The sequence below is a fragment of the Caenorhabditis remanei genome, chromosome III (assembly GCF_010183535.1).
Source record: "Caenorhabditis remanei strain PX506 chromosome III, whole genome shotgun sequence".
Lineage (NCBI taxonomy): Eukaryota > Metazoa > Nematoda > Chromadorea > Rhabditida > Rhabditidae > Caenorhabditis > Caenorhabditis remanei.
Genome location: NC_071330.1, coordinates 2169384 through 2194297, shown reverse-complemented (window position 1 = coordinate 2194297; position 24914 = coordinate 2169384). Strand labels below are relative to the sequence as shown.

Sequence of the window (24914 nt, the reverse complement as noted above, 5' to 3'; positions counted from 1 at the left end):
AACTTCATTTTGATTCTATTTTTTGAGGAAAAATACTTGAATTTCAGTCCAAAAGCGAATGAAACAACTTTGTTTTCAGCAACGATAATGATCCGAAAAACTTTAAAATTCACCAAAAATTCCACAAAAAATTTGGAACGCTTCACGAATTTGCGTGTCATCCTTGCGCAGGGGCCATGCTAATCTTCTCTGTATTGTTCCAATTTTAGTATATGTTCTCGGAAGAACAAAATACACTGAGAGACGGGTTGATTATAAGGGGGCACGCAGACAAGCAGCCGACATCTCACGGGTTACGCCGTCTGCTATGTTTTGTGTGTGGTGGGCGGAGTCAATGGGGGAAGGGACGGAATGCGTCGGGAAAGAGTAATGCGATCTTTTTTGAGGAAAAAGGGAATGTCTGAATCTGAAAATGTTTCAAACTAACTTGGTATTTTAAATTATACTCAAACTTTATTAAAAGAACAGTCGGGATGATACATGATACAAATTACAAAGAAATAATGGTGGCAGGTCTACAAAAAATGGCACAGGGAAAGAAAGAGTGGAATGAAAAAAAATATACATATTAAAAAGAGAGGAGTCCTAGGCCGTCGGCACTGTCTGCACTCCAGCGTGCTTTATCCCAGCTTGTCGATTCTTCGTCCATTGATTCATCTGGATAAACGTGTCGAGTAGTCTCGCCTTGACGTCTCCAGTCAGATTCTGATTATGTGTTATCGATGGTTTGATACATTGATATATCTCATCTGTCACTGCCATCCAATTAACCCATAACTGACGTTGAGCCGTATCGCAGAGATCCGATAGTGCCACGGCGCAACAATTCACCATTTCCGGCGTCTCCGGAATGATTTCTTTGGGTTCTTCGGGTTCTGGAGCCGCGACGTCTTTTGATTCATCTCGATTCATACTCTTATACTCTGGTCTCTTCTTCTCTTCTTTATAGAAGACTCCCGTATCCTCATTCACCACTTCAATCCATCCTTTGACTATACAAACGACTGTATACAGTATCGGATTGATGTTGTCGAATGCTTTCGCGTATTGACGCGGCCAATGAGCACAGAGAATCGCTGAGAGCAGCGCGGGAATCGGTTTCTCGTCGTTCTCAATTATGTGGTCGGACGATTGAGCCATTAGTTCGTCGGACATCACTGCGGAGAACATTCGGTTGTCTGGAAATAAAAAAATTATGAGATTTTGGAGAGAATGAGCGGGGCTTGAAAAGTTCAAAAAATAGGCGGAGTCTACCGTGTTGTCTAGAATTACAGATGTCTGGCGCACCTTGGACGCGTTTTTTTTGACCAATAAATAGTGTTTTTTGTCGAAAATAATGTTCAGGAAAGCAATTTTTGGGTGTTTCTCTTGATTCTGGCGCACCTTTGACGATTTTTTCAGAAAGCGACGAAGTTTATAGGTTTTTGGTGTTTTTAAGCAAAAAACCGGTTCTCAAAATATGGATTCTGTAAATATTTGATCGTTTTGTAGATTTAGGTGTCTAAAGCGCCAAATTAGACGATTTTTCTGGAAAAAACTGGAAAAAAGTAATTTTTCAACTTCTTTAGCGAAAACTTGAAAAAAAAAGTATTTTTTCGTTAAATAAACGACACAATTTCAAAATTTTGACAGCCAAAATCGTGATAATTTTTGAAAAAATTACGATTTTTCAGTAAAAAGTGTTTAAAAAAAAGGTGTTGTCTATGACTATTTTTGTTGATTTTTCAGAATTTCTTCTAATTTTGAATGATAGGCAAAAATTTAATTTTCCGCGAAAAAATTCGAAAAAAAATTTTTAATTTTGAACTTTGTACTTTGGGCCTTGACAAGTATGGTTTATTTTAATTTTTTCCAAGAAAAGCGAATTTTACATCGAGGAATAGGAAAAACCGGATTTTTAAAATTAAAATTATGGTAGAAACTCTATTTTTTCAGTTTTTCTGCTGTTTTCTGCGAAAAAATCGTTTTAAAACAAAGGAAAAACTGACTGAAAAGCGCGACGATCAAATCAGCAATAAACTCGGGTTCCCCTTGATCCAACGCAGTCGTCAACATCGATCTGCACACTTTTTCCCAATCATCCGAAGACATCGTATCGATAAGATCCTGTGATGCGAGGATGTTTCGTTCTGAAAAAAAGGGGTTACTGTAGGATACTGTAGTGGTGATACGGTGCACTAACGCTTTGGAACTTCTTTAGAATTAGAGCGCGCCTGAGTTTTCCACTCAATTTAAGATTTTCAGCCATATTTTAAATATTTTTTTTTCATTTTCTATCAAAAATTGCAAAAATTTCAGCTCTTGCGATAGAAAATGAAAGAAAAACATTTAAAATATGGTTGAAAATCTTAAATTGGGTGAAAAAAGCAAACGCGCTCTAATGCTAAAGCGTTAGTGCACCGGTGAGATCACTTACTGATCTGGGCTGCGGATCGATCATTTCGAATGTTCAAATCGCTAATCTGCTCAATGAAATCTTCAATTTCCAGAAGTTCTTCAGAAGGCATCACGTCTTCTACACGTTGCGTCGGTTTACGGTGGTGGGTTTGTTGACGCCGGGATTCTGAATCTCTGTCCGACGTCTTCTGAGGCCTTCTGAAGTCAGAATCTCGCTCCGACGTCTCCTGGCGTCGATTTTCGTACTTCTGAGGTCTTCTGAATTCTGAATCTCTGTCGGACTGCTTCTGAAGTCGATTTTCCATATTTTGTGACGTCCGGCCTTCAGAATCCCTCTCCGACGTCTCGAATTTATCACTATACGTTCCTTGATACCGAACGTTGCCTTTGCCACGTGGCTTTGATCTTTCTTCGTCTGCATATCGATTTTTAGGCGGGCCACGTGGATTCTGGGGACGATTGGAGGTGGAAGAAGACGTCGGTTGGTCCTGCTCCTGAGAATCCGAGGCGCCAGGAAAAGTGACACGACCGGCGAGACGAGACATTTTGTGGAGAGGTTTGATCAGGAGGGTTAGGGTGGTTAGTGGAGATTAGTGCAGCTGAAAAAATGAAGAATTTTGAGAGGATTCGGAGTGAAAAGAGAGCGGAAATTAAGGTTTTCGGGTGAAAAAAGTGAAAAATTATGCTTGAAACTACAATTTTTGAGACGAATGTCTCGATTTTTGCAGTTTTTCCCCAACAGAACGACACAAAACTTGTGCTTTTACATGGCTTTCACCAAATCGAAAAGGTTTTCACCGGTTTTTCAGCCAAAAACATTTTAGGGTCCATTTTGAAAATTTTAACGAAATAACTGACGATTTCAGGTGGAAACTAACAAAGAACATGATAATCAAGAGCTCTAGAAGGATTTCCGGAAGTTTTGATATGCAAAACATTGATTTTCAGCGATTTTCAGCAAAATTAGAGATAATTCTCAATGGAGCGCGATTGCATCATTAAGCTGAAAAAGTTGAAAAAGGGCTTTTGTGAGCGACATTTCGGTGAATTTTATGCAAAATCAAGAAAAAAGAGCGATATTTTGGAAAAAAAACCTTTTAGAACTTTTTTGAAGCAAAATTTGAAAAAAAAAATTGTTGAGAAAAAAGAAATAAGAAAAGCTGATGAAGAAGGCGGGAAGATCAAATCAAAACTAGAAAAATCGATAAATCTGAAATATTTTTTGTTTTTGAGTAGAAAAAGTCACACGTGACGAGTGGTCTTCAAGAAGAAATGAGGTAATCTTTCAGCGCCTAGCCTCTGCTTTCCCGCTAAACAACACGCGGTACGACACTCCGTTATCCCGCTTTCTCCTCGATTTTTATTTTCCATTTCCGGCTGAAAATCTGAAAATCAAATGGATTTTTTCAGTTCTTTTTGGTATCATTGTCTTCGTCACATCTTCTAGATTTTGAATTTACTATAAAAATGTGTTTTTAGTGGAAAAATTGACGATAAAATTTTGAAAATGTTTTTGAAAGGAAACTCTAAATTTCAGCTCTTTTATTCTATTTTAAATGAGTTTTACTGCAAAGTTTTGCTGACAATCAGCGAGTTTTTTGATAAAATCTATGAAATCTGTGAAAAATAAATATTTCTCGTCCGGTCTTTTCGCCAGAAACAAAGAAATTTCAAATTTTCCGAATGTCTTCTCTTTTTTGTGAATCAATACTTTCCTCACGTCTTCTAAGTTCCGCATCTTCTATATAAATTCACTTTCAGTGTAAAAATGGCGAGTAAAGGAGCAGCGCGTGTCAGAAAGAAGGAGATTGTGAAGGTGATTCATGGAGCGCTGTTGAGGACCAATATTAAGTGAGTTTTGATTAAATTTCGATGAATAATTGAGCAAATTGTAAAAAATATAGAAAAATCAGTGTAAATCACAGAAAAATTCAGTTTTTTTTTGGTGAAAAAGTGAAAAATCACTTAAAAAAAATTATTTTCGGGGTTTTTACAGAGTCTTCGTGAATATTAAACTGGAAAACTTTGTTTTCCGCTGTAAGTAGTGAAAAAATTACAAAAATTAGCTAAAAATCGTATTATTTTGCTGTTTTTTCCGATTCTTGCCCGGTTTTCTTCGAAAAATGGTTTCAGAGTCAACAATTTTCTTCAATTTTCTAACAAAGCTAGGTTTTTTACGCAAAATTTCCAAATAATCAACGAAAATTAACTATAATTTTGCGTTTTTCACAAGAATTTTTCAAATTTTCCATCAGAAACCCGTATAATCCTATAGAAAGATGGTCAAAAACCACAAAAAAAATCAATTTCTCTGCTAAATTCATAAACTTTTCCCATGTTTCCAGAGCCCAAATGGCATCGGCAGCACCACCACTGGGTCCCCAACTCGGTCAACGTGGTCTAAACGTGGCGAATTTCTGTAAAGAGTTCAATAAAGAGACGGGACACTTTAAACAAGGAGTTCCACTACCGACACGTATCACTGTCAAACCTGATAGAACGTATGATCGCGAGATTTGTACGCCGACGACCACGTGGTTGCTGAAACAGGCGGCTGGAATTGGAAGGGGAAAAGCTAGTAAAGGTAAGGGGACATCTGGATAAACAGGTGGACAGACAGTGAGAAAGAATGGAGTCTGGCGCGCATTTGACGCGGCATTGTTCTACAAATCATTTTGATCTTTGTGCAGACTTCTAGATGAGGGCTGTGCGAAAAAACTTTTCTGAAAATTTCAAGAAAAGTGTCTGAAAAATGAGTTTTTTAAAGAAAAAAACTTGAATTTGTATGAAAACTGTAAGTATTTCAAGAAAAGACTCCGGAAACTTGTTTTTGAGCTCAAAATTTAAGAAAAATTCGAACGGTTTATTCGAAATGTTCAGGCCGAAAAATGTTTTTGTCCGAAACATTTTTCGCACAGCCCTGATCTTGATGGACATCTGGATAGACAGATTGATGGTCTCACTCTGAAATTGATATTCTGGAAGACAGAAGAGACATCTGGATAAACAGACGAAGAATCAGAAATCTGAAATTTTAAGTTTCGAGATAATCAGAGATCTCTAAACTTGATAAGTGAAGAAGAGTGGGTGGACATCTGGATATACAGACGGACAGACGGACACCTGGAAATCTAGATTTTAAGAATGTCTGACATTTGGACATCCGGACATACAGGCTTCGAGAGAACCGACACTTCAGTATAGTGGACATCTGGATTTCCAGATAGACTCACCTCCTATAAAGGCATACAGACAGCTAGAATCTCAAAAACCCCTGGAATGTGGACATCTAGATATACAGACGCACAGACAGACACCAAAACCATCAAAATCTGAATTTCCAGCACTTTTCACCTTGAAATACTCTATTTTTCCAGACGAAATCGTTGGAAAACTGTCGGTGAAGCATCTCTACGAAATCGCGAAAGTCAAATCGCGAGACAAGGCTCTTCAACACGTGGAACTGGAGCATATCTGCCGAATGTTGATCAAAACGTGCAGAACACTCGGCATTGAAGTACAGTATCACGATTTGAATCCAGATGAGTTGAAGGAGTTTCTGGTGGCCAGAAAAGAGAAAGTGGATGCTCAATTGAAGGAGTTGGCTGATAAGAAGGCGGCGAAAATGCTCAGAACCACTTGAATTTTTTGAATTTTTTGCTGTTTTTTGTAATTTTCTTTAAAGTTTTGGTCTGTTTTAGGCTGATAGATTGTCGTTTTTATAGTAATTCTTTGTTATTATCTTTATTGTTGGAAGAAAAATACGATTTTTTTGGAAAATCTTAAAAAATTTTATTTTTATAATCGTTTTCCACGATTGGTATCCATTCCTTACTTTTTATCTGTTATTTTTTCTGGTTTTTTGGTTAGTTTTAGTTTTAAAAATAAGCTGAAACTAGCAATTTGGTGAGCGTTTTGCTGAAAATTTCGTCAATTTGTGGATCGAATCGGTCTTTTTGAGCTATAATTTCACATTTTCAGATGAAAATTAGTAGTTTTTTTGAGTTTTTTCATATGAAAATGTTAATTTCTGCCGCATTTTCAACTGAAAATCCAAATTTTTGCTGTAAAATCAGTCTTTTCTAATCAAAAACAGCGTCCTATCCTTATAATTTGAATATTTGAGTCGAAAATCAGCATTTTTCCAGTTTTTCGACTACAAAAGTCAGATCTAGACGCGCCTGCGGGCGCGCCAGCCAATTTTTTTACAGCGAAAAAGACCAATTTTCTGCAAAAATCCAAGAAATTTCGCATATTCTCCGTCTCTCTCCCCATCAGATGTTTGTACATGTCCTCTAGGCTCCGCCCACTTTTTTTGCCACCACCAAATTTTTCGCTGTTTGCTCTCTCCCCCCCCCCCCCCCCCCCCTCTACTCCTGCATCATTTTTGCATCAATTCGGGAGAAATATTTCTCTCGTTTTCTGTGTCTGGCAACAGAAAAAAGGACACATTTTTAGCTCTTATCAGTCACCTCACCGCCCCTTTTATACTTTTTTATTGAAATTTTTGTGTCATGTTTAGAGAAAATGTGGGTAATCGGATTGTTTGGGGAATGTTTTGAGCTATTTTTGTAGAGTTGAGATGAAAAAATGAGATTTTTGGTTGTAAAATTGGTCCGGAATCTCCGTTTTCTATTTTTTGAATCTGAAAATGAGATTTTTATGGAAAAAACAGTAAATTTAGATCTATTTTCCTCTGAGAAAGTTGTATAAATTCAGCTGATTTTGAAATTTTGCAAAATGTGTCAATTTTCGCTTATTTTTTCTTTAAAAAGCTCAATTTTTGTAGATTTATCAAGTTTTTCACCTTTTTCGAGCTAAAAATCGGCGATTTTGACTGAAATCTGATTGATTTTCGGTTTTCACTGAAAAAAAAGAGAAAAACCTCAGTTTTCGTGCTGAAAACACTTTTTTGCTCTAAATGACGCGATTTGAAAGACATAACTTAGTCTATTTTGAAAGTAGGCGTGGCCTAATTGTGGGCGGGGTCTTCCTGGTGTATTTAGAAAGCTGACATTGTGAGAATTCTGAATCTGTACTCAAAATTTGCAAAATGTCAAAATGAAACAAGTTATGAGGGTTTTTGTCTGAAAATTCTGCATCTAGCAACACTTTTCAGACAAAAAGTCTCATAACTCTGTTCATTTTGATTGTATGAAGAATTTGAGAACAGATTCAAAATTCTCACAATGTCAGCTTTCTAGCTATACCAGGGAGACCCCGCCCACAACTAGGTCACGCCTACTTTTTGAATAAACTAACTTAGGTCTTTTCGTTATTTACCGCGAAAAAGTGTTTTCCGCACGAAAATTGATGGGTTTTACTGATTATTTTCCAAAGGAAAACCAAAAAATCACTCAGATTTCAGTCAAAATCGCCGATTTTCAGTTCGAAAAAAGGTGAAAAACTTGATAAATCTGCAAAAATTGAGCTTTTTAAAGAAAAAATGTGCGAAAATTTCAATGCCCTGGCCCTTTTCAGCTAAACAGCTGAATTTATACAACTTTCTTAGAGGAAAATAGATCTAAAACTTCATTTTTTTTGCTATAATAATCTCATTTTCAGATTTAAAGATGAAAAAAAAAGGTTCCAGACCAATTATGTAGAATTTTTTTTTGCATTTTTCAGAAATGCTTCCGGCTCCAGAATCCTGATGAGTCACACTATCAAGCAGCGAGCTTTCTTCTGAAAAATTACGCAATTTTTGCAAATTTTGCAATTTTTGCAATTTTGCAATTTCCAACCAAAATCAGACTTGTCGGGCCGGGCCGAAATCAGGAAAAATCTCGGCCCGGCCCGGCCCGCTCGGCTCGTTTTGAAACATTTTGAGTTTTTGAATTTTTTTGGAAATTGTTTGAAAAATGTGAATATGTATGATAATTTAAGCATTTTTACTCTAAAAAAATTTCAAATAAAATTTGGTAAAAACGGGTTCCCATTTTTGAATCCGGGCCGACCGGGCCGGGCCAAGAGAAATTTCGGCCCGTCTCGGCCCTGGCCCGATTTTTGACAAGTCTGACCAAAATGAATGAAACCTTCCCATATCTCAATTTCTCATTTCACTCCTTCTCTCCCCCTATTTCCATCCCAATCGACTTTCCCTTCTTCTCTCTCTTTCCACTATGCAAATTGACACGAGGGAATACGCCAACACTCCTTTTTCATCCGAAATTTGAAACCTTTTCCCCCCTTTTCTCCGTTAGTTTTCCGTTTCACGTCATCTCTCTCCGTCTGCGTCTCTCTCTCTCTCTCTCTCGGTCTGTTTTCTTTTCAAATCAAAGGAACATACACACACACACAAAATGCCTATTTTACGGAAATGATGATGGAAATGAGAAGAAGAATACAAAACTGTTGGCTTTGTAGTTGTGATGTGTTCACCCCCAATGTAGTGTTTGTTTGCTCGTTGCTGTAGAGTTTTCGGGGATCGGTAGTTTACACAAGTTTCTGAAATTTTGGAAGAATTTGGGGTTAAGAGGGGAATTTGTAGCCGTTTTAAGGTGAAAAGTGTGAAAAAGAGGGTTTCTATGAATTTTCACGTAGAAAAATTCTAAGAAACTTTTATCTTATCACGAATATGCTTAAAATCGCTCTGAACGCATCAATTCCCGTTCTCCTGACTCAAAATGAGATTTGGTGGAAGAGTTTTTCAGGGCGGCCGTGTAGTCTTCTCGGACAAGATTTTTGATCAATTCCTTGTTTCCTTAATATCTTCAATAAATTTTCGTCCTTTTTTCTGTTTTTTTTTGGAATTAAAAAAGCGAGAAAACGAGCAAAATCTTGTCCGAGAGGACTACACAGCCGCTCGGAAAAACTCTTCCACGAAGGCTCCTGTTGAGACAGGAGAACGGGAATTGTGCGTTTGGAGCGATTTTTATCACATTCTCTAATGATGAAAGTCTCTTAGAATTGTCTGAATTATCGGAATCTGCAATAAAAAACATGACTTCAATCCTTCTTTAAACAGCTGTTTCAACATAATCGACACAACGATTCTCGGGTCACACATCTGGAATCAGTGTATTACTCGATTGAAAGATGTAATAATGCATGAACTTCCCCAGAAGCGAAATCTCATTCAGTTCGTTTTAAATACGCTTCAATTAGATCCTTCCTACGAAACATGTTTTCCAATCGCTCTGATCTCAGGTTGAGATTCTCGGCTTATTTTTGACTAGAATTTCTCAAACATTGTGTACTAATACATTGAAACGCGCTGATTTTGAAAATATGGCTACAAAAGTAGTCTGAAAAGTTAGGTAACCTAGTTGGGTCTAGAACAGAGACAAGCGGAAGAGATGAAGGAAGAAATCTTTAATTATGGCGGAATAGCTTTTCTTTATTATGGTAGAAAAATGTGTTCAATAGCTGAAATTTGCCGCACAAAGTTGTCTATCGATTGGAAAGAACAGAACCGAAAAATATTAACAACTAAAAGATTTAAAGTCATTTATGCTGAGGCCATTTGGCAGAAAGCGACTCTAAATCTATTAGTTTTTAATATTTTTGAGTCTTGTTTCTTCTAATCGATAGACAATTTGGTGCTGCAAATTTAGTCTATTGAACACTTTTTGCTACCGTTCTAAAGAAAAGCTATTCAGCCAATTTAAGGATTTCTCCAGCCAACTCTTCCACTCATCTCTGTTCTAGACCGATCTAGGTTACCTGAGTTTTTAGACTACGTTTGTAGCTTTATTTTTAAAATCGGCGCGTTTTGATGCATTAGTACACAATTTTTGAGAAATTCTAGCCAGAAATAAGATGAGAATCTCAAATCAGAGTGTTACCAATTGGAAAACATGTTTCAGAGGAGACCTCTAATTGAACCGTCTTTAAAACGAATTGGATGAGTTTTCTGTGAGCTAGACTGAGTCACGGATAAAACTGTAAAGTTTAAAAGCTGTCGAAATCCATCTGCACCTGTGCTGCCCCAAACAAATTCGTCATTTCTGTGTTCATTTCTGTGTTGTTCAACGAACAAATCACACACACACACCTCGAAATCTCGAGTACTCATATCGTCTTCCTCTCTCTCTCTCTTCCTCCAATTCGCTGTTTTTATTTTGTGACTCACTTTATGTCAGTCTAAATACAAATAACGCTGCGCAGGAGGGAATGAGAGAACGAAACCGGCTTGTGTTGCCCCAGAGAGATAGAGAGAGAGAGAGAGACACAGAGAGAGTGATGAAATATACGGGAAAGAGGAAGGAAGCTTTTACTAATAGTTAGTAGTGTGACTTTCTTTTTTTCGCTTAGTTTTCTCTCTGCTTCTCTAATTTTCCTTCTTCGTTATTACTAAAAGTCTTTTTTAGTAAAAGAACGGATGGAAATCGATGAGTGATTTTGACATGTAGCATAGTAGTCGGCTGGAAAGAAATTTGGAGTCTCAACAGGAATGTTTTAGTTTTTGGATATAGAAAAATGAGATTTTCTGGGAGTTTTAAAGCTGAAATCGAAGGAAAATTGAAAATAAACGAGGTTTGAAAGACTCTGAAATTCAATATCTAGACCTTTTTGGACTAGAATTGTAGATGAGATTTCTAGGCCACCAGAGAGAATTCTAGGCCACCGGAAAAGTAGCACTACATAAATTGAATTTCGAGTTTTGTAAAAGTTTTTTGAGCTCAGAAAACGAAATTTTCAGTTTTGATGGCTACAAAATCTCAGATTTTAAAGCCAAAATGAAGTATGTGAGCTGGTTTGGATTTCTAGGCCACTAGCGGATTTTCTAATCCAGCAAGACCAAAAGTTGAAGATTTTCTATGAATTTTGGAAAGTTTCGGCTGAAATTTCACAATTTAAGGTCAGGTGCTGCTCTTTCAGCGTCAGGACCTGAAAAATCGAGTCTGTGATAAAGTTTTATTGAGATTATTGGAATTCTAGGCCATCTGAGTCAAATTTCGTTCATTCCTGTGAAAAATTCGTCATTTTGGCGTAAAAATCAACGTTTTTTGGTTTCTGACGGCTTTGAAAGTTTGAAAAACTAAATCTGAAACTTGATTTATAACAGGCTGAATTTCTAGGCCACCGGAGAGTTTTCTAGGCCATCAACGCTCAATTTTCTAGATTTTGAGTTATTTGTGCTAAATTTATCATAGATTTGAATCAGAGGGCTAGAAATCTAAAATTATGCCAAAAGAAAATGTGGAAAAAGCTTTTTTTCTCGATTATTAGCAAAAAAGCTTCAAGCAAACTAATTTTTCTAAAACTTGGTGGCCGAGTTTTGGGTTTCTAGGCCACGTGACTTTTACCATGCGCAAAACTGAAAAATGAGCTTACCGGGGGCCTAAGAAGCTAAAAAAAACTGTTGGGGACTAGTTTTCCAAATTTTGGGTTTCTAGGCCATCCTCCGAATCTCATTACCTTATAATAAATTTATCTTTTCTTTTGTGTTGAAAAAAGCGAAAAAGCTCCAAACTAACTTGAAGCTTTACGATTTTAAGCCGTTTTTCCAATTTTTCTCAATTTTTTGAGTTTTTTTCCTCAATTTTTTTCCAAATTTCCATCCAAAATTTTCCAGAATGGACCATCGTGCCCAATTGCGCGAGGCATTCGTTCGTGGTCAACTGGAGGCCGTCCAAAAAGCGATCACAAAGAATGAGGTGCCACTGAAGCCGAAACACGCGAGAACCATCATTGTCGGCACGCACAAAGAGAAATCATCGGGAATATTCTGGCATACTGTAGGGAGGATTCAGTTGGAGAAACATCCCGTTTTGACATGGAAATTCTGTCATTTAGTGCACAAAATGTTGAGAGATGGGTACAGGAAAGTGCCTGAGGAGACTTATCGGTGGGTTTTTTATGTTGAAAGAAAAAAGAAAAAATGGAGAAGGTGGACTAGAAAATGAACGGGGACTAGTTTTCAGACTTTTGGGTTTCTAGGCCATCAATTTGGTCATCTGTGGTCTAGAAAAATCAACGAGAAAACTAGTCCTCAGAGGCTCAAGAATTTTTTTGAAATGTGATGGTCGAGCTTTCCTCCACTTTTGGGTTTCTAGGCCATCAAATTGATGAAATTTTGTTTTTTAAAATCTGGGGCCTAGTTTTCGCCACTTTTGGGTTTCTAGGCCACCAGACCTGAAGATTTCAAACATGATATTAATGGCCTAAAAACCCCGGAGAAAACTAGTCCTGAAAGCTCTGCAAATATTTAAAAACCAGCCTGGCTGCCGCGCCTTCGGCGCTTCATCCGGCTGGCCTCTCCTTATTTACGTTTTCACCTTCCCAGAAATGTGTCCGCGTGGCCGAGTGGTCCAAGGCGGCGGTCTCTGCGCAAAGAGCGCAAGTTCGATTTTGGGCCCGGCCGCCTTTCTTTCTCATTTCTCAAAATTTGCGGACATTGGGACAGATGGACAAACCCCACATGCGTTTTATATATAAGAATGATGTAATTGTGGACTAAGTTTTTCATCTTTGAGTTTTCTATGCCACGGAAGAGATTTTCACAATTTAGGATTATAGGCTACCAAATTACAAATTTGGATATTTATGGCCTAGAAAAAGCTGAATAAAACTATTCTGGCCGAGTTTTGGGTTTCTAGGCCACGAAACTTTTGCCATGCCAAAACTAGAAAAATGAGCTTACGGAGGGCTTAAAATGCTGAAAAACTGTTAGGGACTAGTTTTCCAAATTTTTGGTTTCTAGGACACTAAAATTACAAATTGAGATATTCATGGCATAGAAAAAGCTGAATAAAACTATTTTGGCCGAGTTTTGGGTTTCTAGGCCACGTAACTTTTGCCATACCCAAAACTAGAAAAATGAGCTTACGGAGGGCTTAAAATGCTGAAAAACTGTTAAGGACTAGTTTTCCAAATTTTGGGTTTCTAGGCCGCCAGATTGACAAAATTCTGTTTAAAAAAAGATGGGGACTAATTTTTCTACCTTTGGGTTTCTAGGTCACCAAATTACAAATTTGGATTCTCATGGCCTAGAAATAGCTGAAAAACTGGTCCCTGCTGACTCTAGAGCCCTCAGATTATATCAGGGACTAGTTTTCCAAATTTGGGTTTCTAGACCACCATCTAATATTCCCTGAATCTCACAACCTAATATTAATTTCAGTTTCGTGGGCCGTTTCACTCAACTCTCTCAATTCTGGAAACATTTGAACACAAGTGGCTACGGACCGTGCATTGAATCCTACTGTAAACTACTCCATGATCGTGTTCAATTCCATAACAAATATCCGGTCGTTCCGGGAAAATTAGACCTGAATGATTCACAATTGAAGACGTTGGAAGGAGATCTGGATAATATGTTCGAGATGACTATCGATATGTTGGATCAGATGGATGCGTTGTTGATGTTGCAGGATAGAGGTGGGTGGGGACTAGATATTTGAATTTGGAAAAGCTAGGCCACTAGTTAGATCTCTTTAAAAGAGAAATGGCCTAGAAATCCAAATTTGAAAAAGTTAGGCCAGCAATTGAAAAACCTTAGTGGCGGTGGTCTAGAAAAGTTTGGAAACGGTTTTTGACCTAAAGATGGCCTAGAAATTTCAAAATTGCAAAAGTTTGGCCAGTACTTCGAAAAACGAGGTGTGGCCTAAGATAACTTAGGAAAGTTAGGCCACCAGGAAAAGTTAGAAAACTCGGCAACAGGATTGAGGCTTTTGGAGGTTTTCTCCCGATTTTTGACCTAAATATGGCCTAGAAAATTCAAAATTGCAAAAGTTCGGCCAGTACTTTGAAAAACGAAGAGTGGCCTAGAATAAGTTGAGAAAGTTAGGCCACAGTTCTAGTTCTGAGCCAGTTGAGGCCAAATTATAATTTTTGAATTCCAATGGTTTAGAAAACCAAGCTTTATAAAAGTTCGGTCACCAATTAAAATACCGAGATTTAGTTACGGTGGTCTTAAGGCTTTTGGAATTTTTTTCAATTTTTTGGCCTAAAAAGTCGATTTTTGAACTAAAGATGGCCTAGAATATTAAAAATTGCAAAAGTTCGGCCAGCACTTCCAAAAACGAAGAGTGGCCTAGAATAAGTTGAGAAAGTTAGGCCACAGTTCTAGTTCTGAGCCAGTTGAGGCCAAAATTAAAAATTTTGAATTCCAATGGCCTAGAAAACCAATCTTTATAAAAGTTCGGCCACCACATTGAAAAATACAGTTTTGATAACCTATTAGCAGGGCACGCTTCTTACAACCGCGCTCTACCGAAACCGAAGAAAATAGTGTGCGAAATTGAGAGAGACAGAGAAAAAGAGATATTTCTTGAGAGCATTTCGGTGGAGCGCAGTTGCAAGAACCATTTTCTCCCCGTAAAATCCACGAAATCTCTGAAAACTGTAAACTTTAAATAATTTTCAGTATACGAAATGATGAATTCACTACGCTGGAACTCTCTAATCCCACAAGGACAATGTATGCTCTCCCCACTGATTATCGTGATTCTGGACACGAGTAAATTCTATGATTATCTCGTCAAAATGATCTTCAAACTACACAGTCAAGTGCCTCCAGATGCTCTCGAAGGACATCGAGCGAGATTCCGAACGATTTTTGAGAGAACTAAAAAGTTCTATGAGGAATCGTCGAATTTGCAATATTTCAAGTATTTGGTGTCGATTCCCACGTTGCCATCGGTAAGGAATTGTTGAGGATTCTGGGGAGAAGATAATGATAGAAAAATAGGAAAATTCAGTATTTTTAGAGTAAAAATCAAAAAAAAAAGTTTTCAAATCGGTTTTTCTATCAAAAATTCATGATTTTGAGATATAAAGCATGCGAAAATTATGAAAAATTGATTTTTAATCGAAAAATACTGATAAAAATGCCAAAAATCTTTTTCAAAATGAAAATTTTGAGAAAATAGTCGAAAACTTCGTGAATTCAATTGAAATTCATGTTTTTGACGGACATCTGGAGGTCTGGACTCGTGAACAGACGGTTGGATATCCGGACGGGCGGACACACAGTCAGATTTGTTGATTAAAGCTTAATACGGACATCCGGACATCCAGTCACACAGATAGTCAATTTTCTGTTAAAAATGGTTTTTTTGAGCCGATAAATGAGCAAAATCGAGGAAAATCACCTATTTTTGACTGAAAAAATGAAATTTTCGAAGATTTTCAGTTGGGAAAACCATTTTTTTTACTTGTAAAAACTGCAAAAATTCCGATTTTCCCCTATTTTATCGTATGAGAATGCAATTTTTACGATTTTTAGCACTTTTTGTTCTAAAACTGCCCCAGAAACGTGTCCAAAATACTCCAAACTCTAAGTTTTTTGGCCGAAAATCAGATTTTTTGTCTTTAAAATCATCAAAAGAGGTGAAAAACTGAGGGAAATTGCTATTTTTCTGTTCCAAATGTCAAAAATAGGATTTTTCAGTTTAAAATCAGTTCAGTACACGCCTCAAAAACTGTAAACACTGATTTTTTTTTCAGATTTTCACATGAAAAATTGGAATTTTGCCACTTTTGACCCAAAAATGAATCCTAAACGATATAAAAATACTCCAAATTCAACTAACCTAACGATTTCCAGCACGCTCCAAACTTCTTGCAACAATCGGATCTCGAATCGTACCGTACTCCACACGCATATCTCCACTCGGAGGGATCAGAAGACGGAACATCACTCAACGGACACGACGGAGAGCTGTTGAATCTGGCAGAAGAGGAGCCACAACAGGCGAGTCCGTCGAGCCAGCCGGATCCACGTGAAGAGCAAATTGTCATGTTGAGTCGAGCTGTCGAGGATGAGAAATTCGCGAGGGAGAGATTGATTCAGGAGGTGAGACGGAGAGGAAAACGATGGGATTTTCAAGTTTTTTGAGAAAAAATGATTTTGGATAAGACTCCGCCCATTTTCTATTCATAAAAAAAGGGCGTGGCTTCTTTTTTTTAGTTTGAAACTCCGTTTGGAGTAGAGAAGGTTGAAGCCACGCCCATTTTTCCTAAAGACACATATGCGGCACGGCGCGGAACAAAAAAGGCAAAGACACATATGCGGCACGGTTTTGTTGTGAACCGTGCGGCGAAGTTGCAAAAGGGGGAGGGGGGCGTGGTTACAAAAGACTCCGCCCATAGTCTACTCATAAAGTGGTCTGAAAACTGATGCCGCACGGTTCTGTTCAAAATCGTGCGGAAAATTTTCAAATAAGGGGCGTGGCTTCTACTTTCTCGCAATTTTAGTTTTAAACTCTGTTTTGGCCGAGAGAATGTTGAAGCTCCGCCCACTTCAAGCCACGCCCATTCGCTGAAATTGGTATCCATATGCGGCACGGTTTTGTTGTGAAGCGTGCGGGAAAGTTGCAAAAAAGAGACTTGGCTTCTTTTCAGTCTTTTCGCAATATTTCGGGTTTACGAAATTTCAAATATCAAAGTTTGAAATAATAAAAAGTGCGGCACCATTTTGCAAAAAAAGGGACGGGGTTTAAAATTGGCAAGGTCTTCTAAGTAATTGCCAATGCGGCACAGTTGCTAAAAAAAGACGTGGCCTAATTATTTTCCCATATTTTTAGGCTCGCAGTCGTATCGAACAATACGAGAATCGTCTCCTACAAATGCAGGGAGAATTCGATCACGCGAGACGAGAGGCCGATGAGAACCGAGAGGAGGCACAGAGACTTAAGGGTACGTTTCTTGCAACCGCGCTCTACCGAAAACGAGGGAGTATCGACGAGAAAGACGCAGATTTTCACAGTTTTTGACGTATTTTCGCTATTTTTCATAGCAATTTTCATAAATACTATGAAAAATAGCGAAAAATGGTCAAAAACTGTGAAAATCTGCGTCTCTCCCCGATACTCTCTCGTTTGCGGTGGGGCGCAGTTGGCGGGAAATGGCTGAAAATCAGCTCAAATTCAGGATTTCAGTACGGCTTGTCGAAAACTGATGAAAAATCTCAGAAATTGGCCTAATTGACCTGAAAACTCGTATTTTCAGCTCAAAATCAGTTGATTTTTCACAAAAATTCCAAGTTTTCCACCTAAAACCGGTGTAAAACGCTGAAAATTAGTCGATTTTCACGAAAATTGTCTCAAACTTCACAGCTCCGTAACCAGAATCTCATTGTTCTTTTCCAGACGAGCTGGCGCTCCGCGACGCGTCGAGAACTCAAAGTGACGATGCTCGAGTGAAAGAAGCCGAGCTGAAGGCCACCGCCGCCGAGGAACGTTTCAATAAAATGAAGGGAGTCTACGAGAAATTCCGAAGTGAACACGTGATGGCACTGACGAAATTAGGAGATTTACAAAAGAAATTGGATGCCAGCGAGAAGACGGCATTCGACAAAGACGAGGAGATCACCGCATTGAATCGGAAAGTCGAAGAAGCTCAGAGAGAGACGGGACGAGCGATTTCGAAGGCTGAAGGAGACGCTGGAGCGGTGGATGAAATGAGAACTCAGTTGGCGAAGGCTGATATCGAGGTGGAGGAGTTGAAAAGGGTTAGTGTCGAGAATTATAAGAGGAAATTTGAGGAATTTGGGCTAAAAATCAAGAAAGTAGAGCTGAAATAGGCTAGAAAAGGCGAAAAATTGAAGAAAAACGAAAAAAGCGTCAGAGGTACGCCAGATCTTCGAAAATTGAGAATTTGCAGTTATCTGGAGCAAATTTTAGACTTTTTCAAGAATCTTGACAAATTTTTACAAAAAATGAAGAAAATCGCGTCTGAGGTGCACCAGTCCAAATTTTTTGTCAAAAAATGGGAAAGATTGAACACTTTTATATATATTTTTGGAAAAACTGAGAAAATAGCGTCAGAGGCACGCCAGATTTTCGAAAAATCAGGATTCGCAGTTATTTGGGGCAAATTTAAGACTTTTTTCAAGAATTTTGACAACATTTTTAACAAAAATTGTCATGTAAGACAGAAAAATGAAGAAAGCCGCGTCTGAGGCGCGCCAGAGATATATTTTTTCTCAAAAAAACTGAGAAAATAGCGCCAGAGGCACGCCAGCTCTCAATTTTCTGCCTATTTTTTATAGCTAACAGAAAAATATGTGAAACGCGTCAGAGGTGCGCCAGTCCGTCAAAGGTGTGCCATATCTATGAAGGGAGGATATTTGCAATTATCCACTAAAAGTGTGAAATAGTTTGCATGGATTTTGATCTCTCTACCCCGAAAAACTTGGAAAATGCGCTAGATTAGGCCAATTATGTCAGAACTATCAAGAAAAATGCGTCAGAGGCACGCCAGATTTCAATTTTCTGGAAATAGCTGAGTTTTCACTACAATAATTGAAAAATTTGTTTATAAACGCGCCGACGGCGCCCCAGTTCTTCCAATAGTGAGAAAAAAGGGAATAAAAGTAAATGTTATATGCATTGCTGGCTGCTGCTGTTGGGTGATGATGCCGAATCGATATGAATCATTTGACATTTTCAGATATATACATATAAATATACATATATACATTTTGTTTGGTTGGTTAGATGTGTTCAACAGAGCAAACCCTGAATACACGAGTGACTGATTGGCACGTATTGAACGTACTTTTCTCTAGTTTCCGCTTCAGAAAATTCAGGCAAATGCTCATTGACTACGGTACTCATTGCCTACGGTTACTCATTGACTACGCTGTCTCATTGCCTACTCATACTCATTGCCTACGGTCAGCTCATTGACTACGCTTGGCTCATTGCCTATATATACTCATTGCCTACGCTTGGCTCTTTGACTACGCTTGGCTCTTTGCCTACTCTCGCTCATTGCCTACGCTCGGATCATTGACTCCCTTTTTTTTTTACTTTATAGCAGAGATTCTGGAACTGGTAATTGGTGAATACCTACACTTTATGTATAGGTTTCTGGTTAATTTGAGATTTGTTGTTGGGACATAAGAGCATGTGTTTCCCAAGATTGTGAAGTATAATCTAAAGTAGTCGAAGAAGGGTCCTGATCATAGAATAAGTTGAACCAGTGGGTAATTTTCGGAGCTCTGATAATAGGTACTTCAGTGGGATTATCATAGGGTAGATCAAGTTCAATGTCTCATACTGAAAACAAAGAAGCTCTCCCTCTTCTTTTCTTCTTGCAGTAAGAGGGTACCTCTATCCGGCAGCAATTCTCTGGATGACTCATATACTACTACATTTATCTACTTTCCTATATTTGATAAATAGCCAATACCTAAATTATTCCTTGGTTAAATTATTTCATATTTGAACCCTATAGTTTCGTATGTAAACTCTATAATTACCGGTACACTCGGAGACCTTCTCTTGTCAGAACTCATTGAAGTTGAATTTAACTACCTAATTCAGATTTTTCCAGATTGTGTCCTGATTTTAGACAAATGATCTAGTTAAAGTTGTTGTGAATAGGAAGCGATTGAACAATCATAGCCAGAAATAATAATAATTCTAGGCTTTACAGCTGTGTATTATCTTATCCAAAAGCATTGCCTGAATCAGGCAGCTCCCTAAATGGAAGTTGAGTCCACAATGAATTAACTTATACAGAAACCTACGCCATCAAACATCTGCATTGAGAGTTGACCTTCAGGATATTGGTATCAGTTTCTAAATTGCGTACTCCTTATTGTCATTGCAAACTTTCATGAAACGTTCCTTGGGCTCGTGTAGGTATTCACCAATTACCTGTTCCAGAATCTCTGCTATAAAGTAAAAAAAAGGAGTCAATGCCGAGCGTAGGCAATGAGCAAGAGTAGGCAAAGAGCCAAGCGTAGTCAAAGAGCCAAACGTAGGCAATGAGTATATATAGGCAATGAGCCAAGCGTAGTCGATGAGCTGACCGTAGGCAATGAGTATGAGAAGGCAATGAGACAACGTAGTCAATGAGTAACCGTAGGCAATGAGTACCGTAGTCAATGAGTATTTGCCGAAAATTCATCGTATACTGAATTTCCAAGAAAATTCATGAAATAGTGCAATTTCTGACGGAATTTGGGTTAAAATAATCTCGTTTTCATTCAATTTCAGCTAAAAATTGATATTTTCAAGAAAAACGCGTCAAAGGTGCTCCAGATTAATTTATGAATGGAAAAAACCATGAGTCTGGAGCACCTTGGACGCGTTTTTAAAGAATTGTTCTCAAAATTTGATTGCTAGATATCAGGCGCGCCTTTGACGCGTTTCTGAAGAATTTTTTCTCAAAAATTGATTGCTAGATGTCTGGCGCGCCTTTGACGCGTTTCTAAAGAATTTTTCTCAAACTAGATATCTGGCGCGCCTTTGACGCGTTTCTAAAGAATTTTTCTCAAAAATTGATTTCTGGCGCGCCTTTGACGCATTGCCGAACTCGATTTTTCCAGACAATCGACCATCTCCGAGAGTCCCACGCCAACCAATTGGTGCAATCATCTGCAGACGAGGCGAATAAGATTCTTCTCGCCGAACAAGAAGTTGCTAGTGAGTTTTTGGAGAATAGGAGAATAGAAAATCTGGAAATTTATAGGAGAATCCGGTGTCGGCATCACGAAAATGTTCGAACACTGCGAAGAGGAGTTGCAGAACGCCACGTCGATCACGTATCCGCCACGTGAGTTGTTTTGACATCTGGATAGACAGACAGACAGAATTATGGACATCTGGAGGGACAGATAACAGATCTAGAAACAAAAATATGTAACTTTGGACATCCGGACATATAGACAGACATAAAGACGTAAAGATTACCGGTTTTTGCATCAATGGAAAGCCGCTGACGCACCTTTAGCGCGTTTTTTGTGGACATCCGGACATCCGGGAAATCTGGACCGAAAGATAAACGGACAGACACTCCTTTTTTTGGAAATCCATGTACTACAAGACAAGAGACATCCGGACATCTGGATACACAGATAAACAGAAAAAGGACATTCGGACAATTTTTTGAAGTAAAAAAGTTTTCGAAAATTTTTGACCGAAAAAAAAAATTCAAAACTGCCTGAAAAAATGAGTTTTTCGGAGGCAAAAATCTTGATTTTGGATGAAAATTGTGATTATTTCAAGGGCAGACTCCCAAAAAACATGTTTTTAGAAAACAATTTCAGGAAAACTCGAAAAATCACTATTTTGGTATTCTTTTTTTTTTTTTGAAAATTCCAACAGAAATTTCCAAAATTGTTTGAAAAAACCGGAAAAAACTGAAAGATTTTTTGCACAGCTCGGATGACATACCGAAATTCAAAAAAATCGAGTTTCTCAGACATCTGGACACACAGACCCCACAGATAGACTCAACCATCCCAAAATTGCAGATCTCGCCCAATCGGCAATGAGCAATCTGGTCACTGTCCTCTCGAATGAACGACTCGACGAACCACTCGCCGCGAGAGACAACGTATTCGCTGGCCACCTCCTGTCCACTACTCTCTCATCAGCCGCATCAGCCGCCTACACTGCCAGTATCGAGAGTTACGAAGGTGTAAATGATCAGTGTAAGAAGGTGTTGGCGGCTGCGAAAGTCGCATTCTCGGATGATAGTTCACTGTCAAGAGCGGATAAAATGAAGGTGTTACGAGAGGATTTAAAGGAATTGAATCATCTGATTGTATCACTTCCACTGGCAACAGATATCGATAAAGAAGTGGTTGGAAGCGAGTTGGAACAAGAAATGAGACGAATGGATGAAGCGATTCGACGGGCGGTGCAGGAGATCGAGGCGATTCAGAGAAGAGCTCGTGAGAGTTCAGATGGAATCCGTCTTGAAGTAAACGAGTCGATTCTCGCCAACTGTCAAGCTCTAATGTCTGTAATTATGCAATTAGTCGCTGCCTCCCGAGAACTTCAAATGGAAATTGTGGCTGCTGGAAAGCAGGGAGGATCGCCCGCCGAGTTCTACAAACGGAATCATCAATGGACTGAAGGATTACTGTCGGCTGCTAAGGCAGTGGGCGTGGCCGCCCGTGTTCTTGTCGAGTCGGCGGATGGCGTGGTGACGGGAAAGGGGAAATTCGAGCATCTGATTGTGGCGGCACAGGAGATCGCCGCCTCCACTGCACAGTTGTTTGTGTCGAGTCGAGTTAAGGCGGATAAGGATTCAAAGAAGTGAGTTTTTGGGAGCCGGAAAGGTGAAATACACTGAAAATGGACATCCAGACTGGCGCGCCTCCTTCGCCTTTATCAATCTTTGGAAAAGCGGACAAGACATACAGACAGACTGAATCCGGCTTCAGAAAATAGCAAAAATCCGGACAAACCGACGCACAGACAAACTGTTTTTGACCCAACTGGCGCACCTTCAGCGCGTTTTTAACAAGAATTGAAGTTGTAGAATTAAGGCGAACAGAACACTTTGAAAAATTGAGTTTTTGGACATTCGGACGTACAGACAGACCATGAAATAGGGATTACTGCTGGCGCACCTTCAGCGCGTCTTGAAAAATTGAAGATTCGTGAAAGTGGAAAATCAAATCATGATTGACTCTGACATCCGGACAAACAGACGAGTGAAATTTTCAAAAAATCACAAAAATGAGAATATCTGGCACGCCTTTGACGCGTTTTTCGAGTCAAAACATAAAAATCATCGGCTTGAGATTTGTCTGTTTTTTTTTGCTTCTGGAATAGAAATAACACGAGAATACCGATTTGTGGGCAGCTTGGACATTCGGACACACAGACAGACGTAAAAACCTAGAATAAGGACATCTGGACACACAGGAAAACATAGAAAAACTCAAAGGGGAGATTTGGGGAACCCCGACAGAAATTTATACTGTCCGGCGCTCATTTGGCGCGTTTTTAGATTCGAAGGGCTGAAGCATTGGTTGAAAACTTTCAGATAGATGTACCGATTAACAGACATCGGACACACAGACAGACATAAGATATCCCTGATTTTCAGACTCGAAGCACTGTCGATCGCCTCGAAAGCGGTCAATCAGAATACGGCTCAAGTCGTCGCCGCCGTCAAAACAGGACAGACGACACTCAACGACGGCGACTCGTTGGATTTCTCATATTTATCACTTCACGCGGCGAAGAAAGAGGAAATGGAATCACAAGTGAGAATGTTGGAACTGGAACAGAGTCTCAATCAGGAGAGAGCAAAGTTGGCGGCTCTTCGAAAGCAGCATTATCATATGGCTCAGTTGGTGGCCAACAAGGTAAGTGGCTCCGCCCCTTTTTCCTCTTTTCAGAGGTGAAATCTGATTAAGCTCCGCCCATTTTTAAAGGGAAGAGTTTTATTAGGCTCCGCCCCTACCTGGGGAAACTCCTCTAGGCCCTGCCCCCTTTTCAGACATTCTGATTTAACTCATTTCTTGACAGAGCTGAAAACACAGAAGTGCAAAAGAACTACGAAAGGTTTGATCTATAAAAATTTTTTATAATTTATCCCCCCTGACAAGCCACGCCCACATATGTCTTTCCTCTATGTGCACAAACAATCACGAAACCTACAGTAGTTCAAAGCTACAGTACTCCCCCTGAACTATATTACATTCCTGCACATCTTACCCATGTGCTTTCAGACTCCGCCCACAACTAGGCCACGCCCTTTTTGAAGTTTCGCCGCATGGTTTATTCTGGAACTTGGATCATTATCGTTTTTTCGCAGCTTTTTGAACTTTTTGAGCTGAAAGGGCGTGGCTTAGAAGTGGGTGGAGTCTCATCCCCCCCCCCCCCCCCCCCCGAAAGTCTCAAAAGTTACATTCCTGCACATCTTACCCGAGATTCTTTTGTTTTCAGATTTTAAAAAGTGTTTAAACTCCGCCCACAACTTAGCCACGCCCATTTTTTCTCCCTGAAAGTAGGCGTGGTTTCAAAGTGGGCGGAGTCAACACCATTTTTGTCTGAAAACATATTTTTCATGAAATTTTTTCCAATTTTTCCATTTTTCAGGAAGACGAAACCGAGGAATGAACACCTTCTCCCCAGCCATCCGACTCCAGAATACCTCGTTGTATAAATCAATTTCTCTCCTAAGCCCCGCCCCCTTTTTCCCTTTTCATATTTATTTTTCAGCAACTTGTGTATAAATTTGTTCCTTTTCTTTTCTCTCTCCCTGTGCCTGTATCTTTAATTTTCGTCTCCCTCCCCACTGAAATCTCATCTCCTTCCTCCCGCAAGCTCCGCCCACTTTTGCAATTTTGCCGCACAAAACTGTAAAAGTGGGTGGAGCTTAGTGTGCCCCCCATTCTATGTCATCTTTAAGCGAAAAAACTAGTCAAGTCCCTCCCCCAGTGTATCCTGTGATTTCGGTCCCCCATATTACTCCCAGTTTGAGATACTTTTTTCACTTTTACTATTTGTATAATTTTTCATATATTTTTATTGCATCCCCCCTTCCCCCGCCTCCAGAACTCGTTGAAATGAGAAATGAATATTTTCAGCAGGAAGTTGAATTCGCTGCGTCGTCGTGGGCACTTGATACGCACCTTAATTATATTAGGAAAAGAATGCGAAACATCATCTGAATATCACATCCGTACAGCGACGATTATCTTCAAAGGTTATATTGACCCAGTTTCAGTGCGGGATCCAGAATTCTGTAGTTATGAGTCATATGTACACGAAAAAAAACCAATTAGCAACATTCTATTGCTGTGATCGTCTCACTGTAAGATTTCTAGCTTGGATTTCGGGTCCATAGCTGTAACAATCGAAGGAATTCAG

General features: G+C 39.1%; 3 protein-coding genes across 3 annotated transcripts; 2 read left to right on the top strand and 1 right to left on the bottom strand.

Moving 5' to 3' along the window:
* Nucleotides 1-585: 585 nt before the first annotated feature.
* On the bottom strand, nt 586-2942 carry GCK72_008590 (uncharacterized protein; the record flags this gene model as incomplete). The annotated part of the gene is made up of 3 exons (XM_053726903.1): nt 586-1178; nt 1989-2129; nt 2417-2942. The coding sequence occupies 3 exons, from the start codon at nt 2940-2942 to the stop codon at nt 586-588; spliced, it is 1260 nt and encodes a 419-aa protein (XP_053586480.1).
* Nucleotides 2943-4165: 1223 nt separating this feature from the next.
* Nucleotides 4166-6040, top strand: GCK72_008589 (uncharacterized protein; the record flags this gene model as incomplete). The annotated part of the gene is made up of 3 exons (XM_003094898.2): nt 4166-4248; nt 4743-4981; nt 5775-6040. The coding sequence occupies 3 exons, from the start codon at nt 4166-4168 to the stop codon at nt 6038-6040; spliced, it is 588 nt and encodes a 195-aa protein (XP_003094946.2).
* Nucleotides 6041-11918: 5878 nt separating this feature from the next.
* On the top strand, nt 11919-24161 carry GCK72_008588 (uncharacterized protein; the record flags this gene model as incomplete). The annotated part of the gene is made up of 11 exons (XM_053726902.1): nt 11919-12190; nt 13466-13722; nt 14711-14985; nt 15893-16141; nt 16872-16983; nt 17436-17797; nt 20627-20723; nt 20770-20853; nt 21554-22343; nt 23143-23404; nt 24141-24161. The coding sequence occupies 11 exons, from the start codon at nt 11919-11921 to the stop codon at nt 24159-24161; spliced, it is 2781 nt and encodes a 926-aa protein (XP_053586479.1).
* Between the last annotated feature and the right edge of the window lie 753 nt (nt 24162-24914).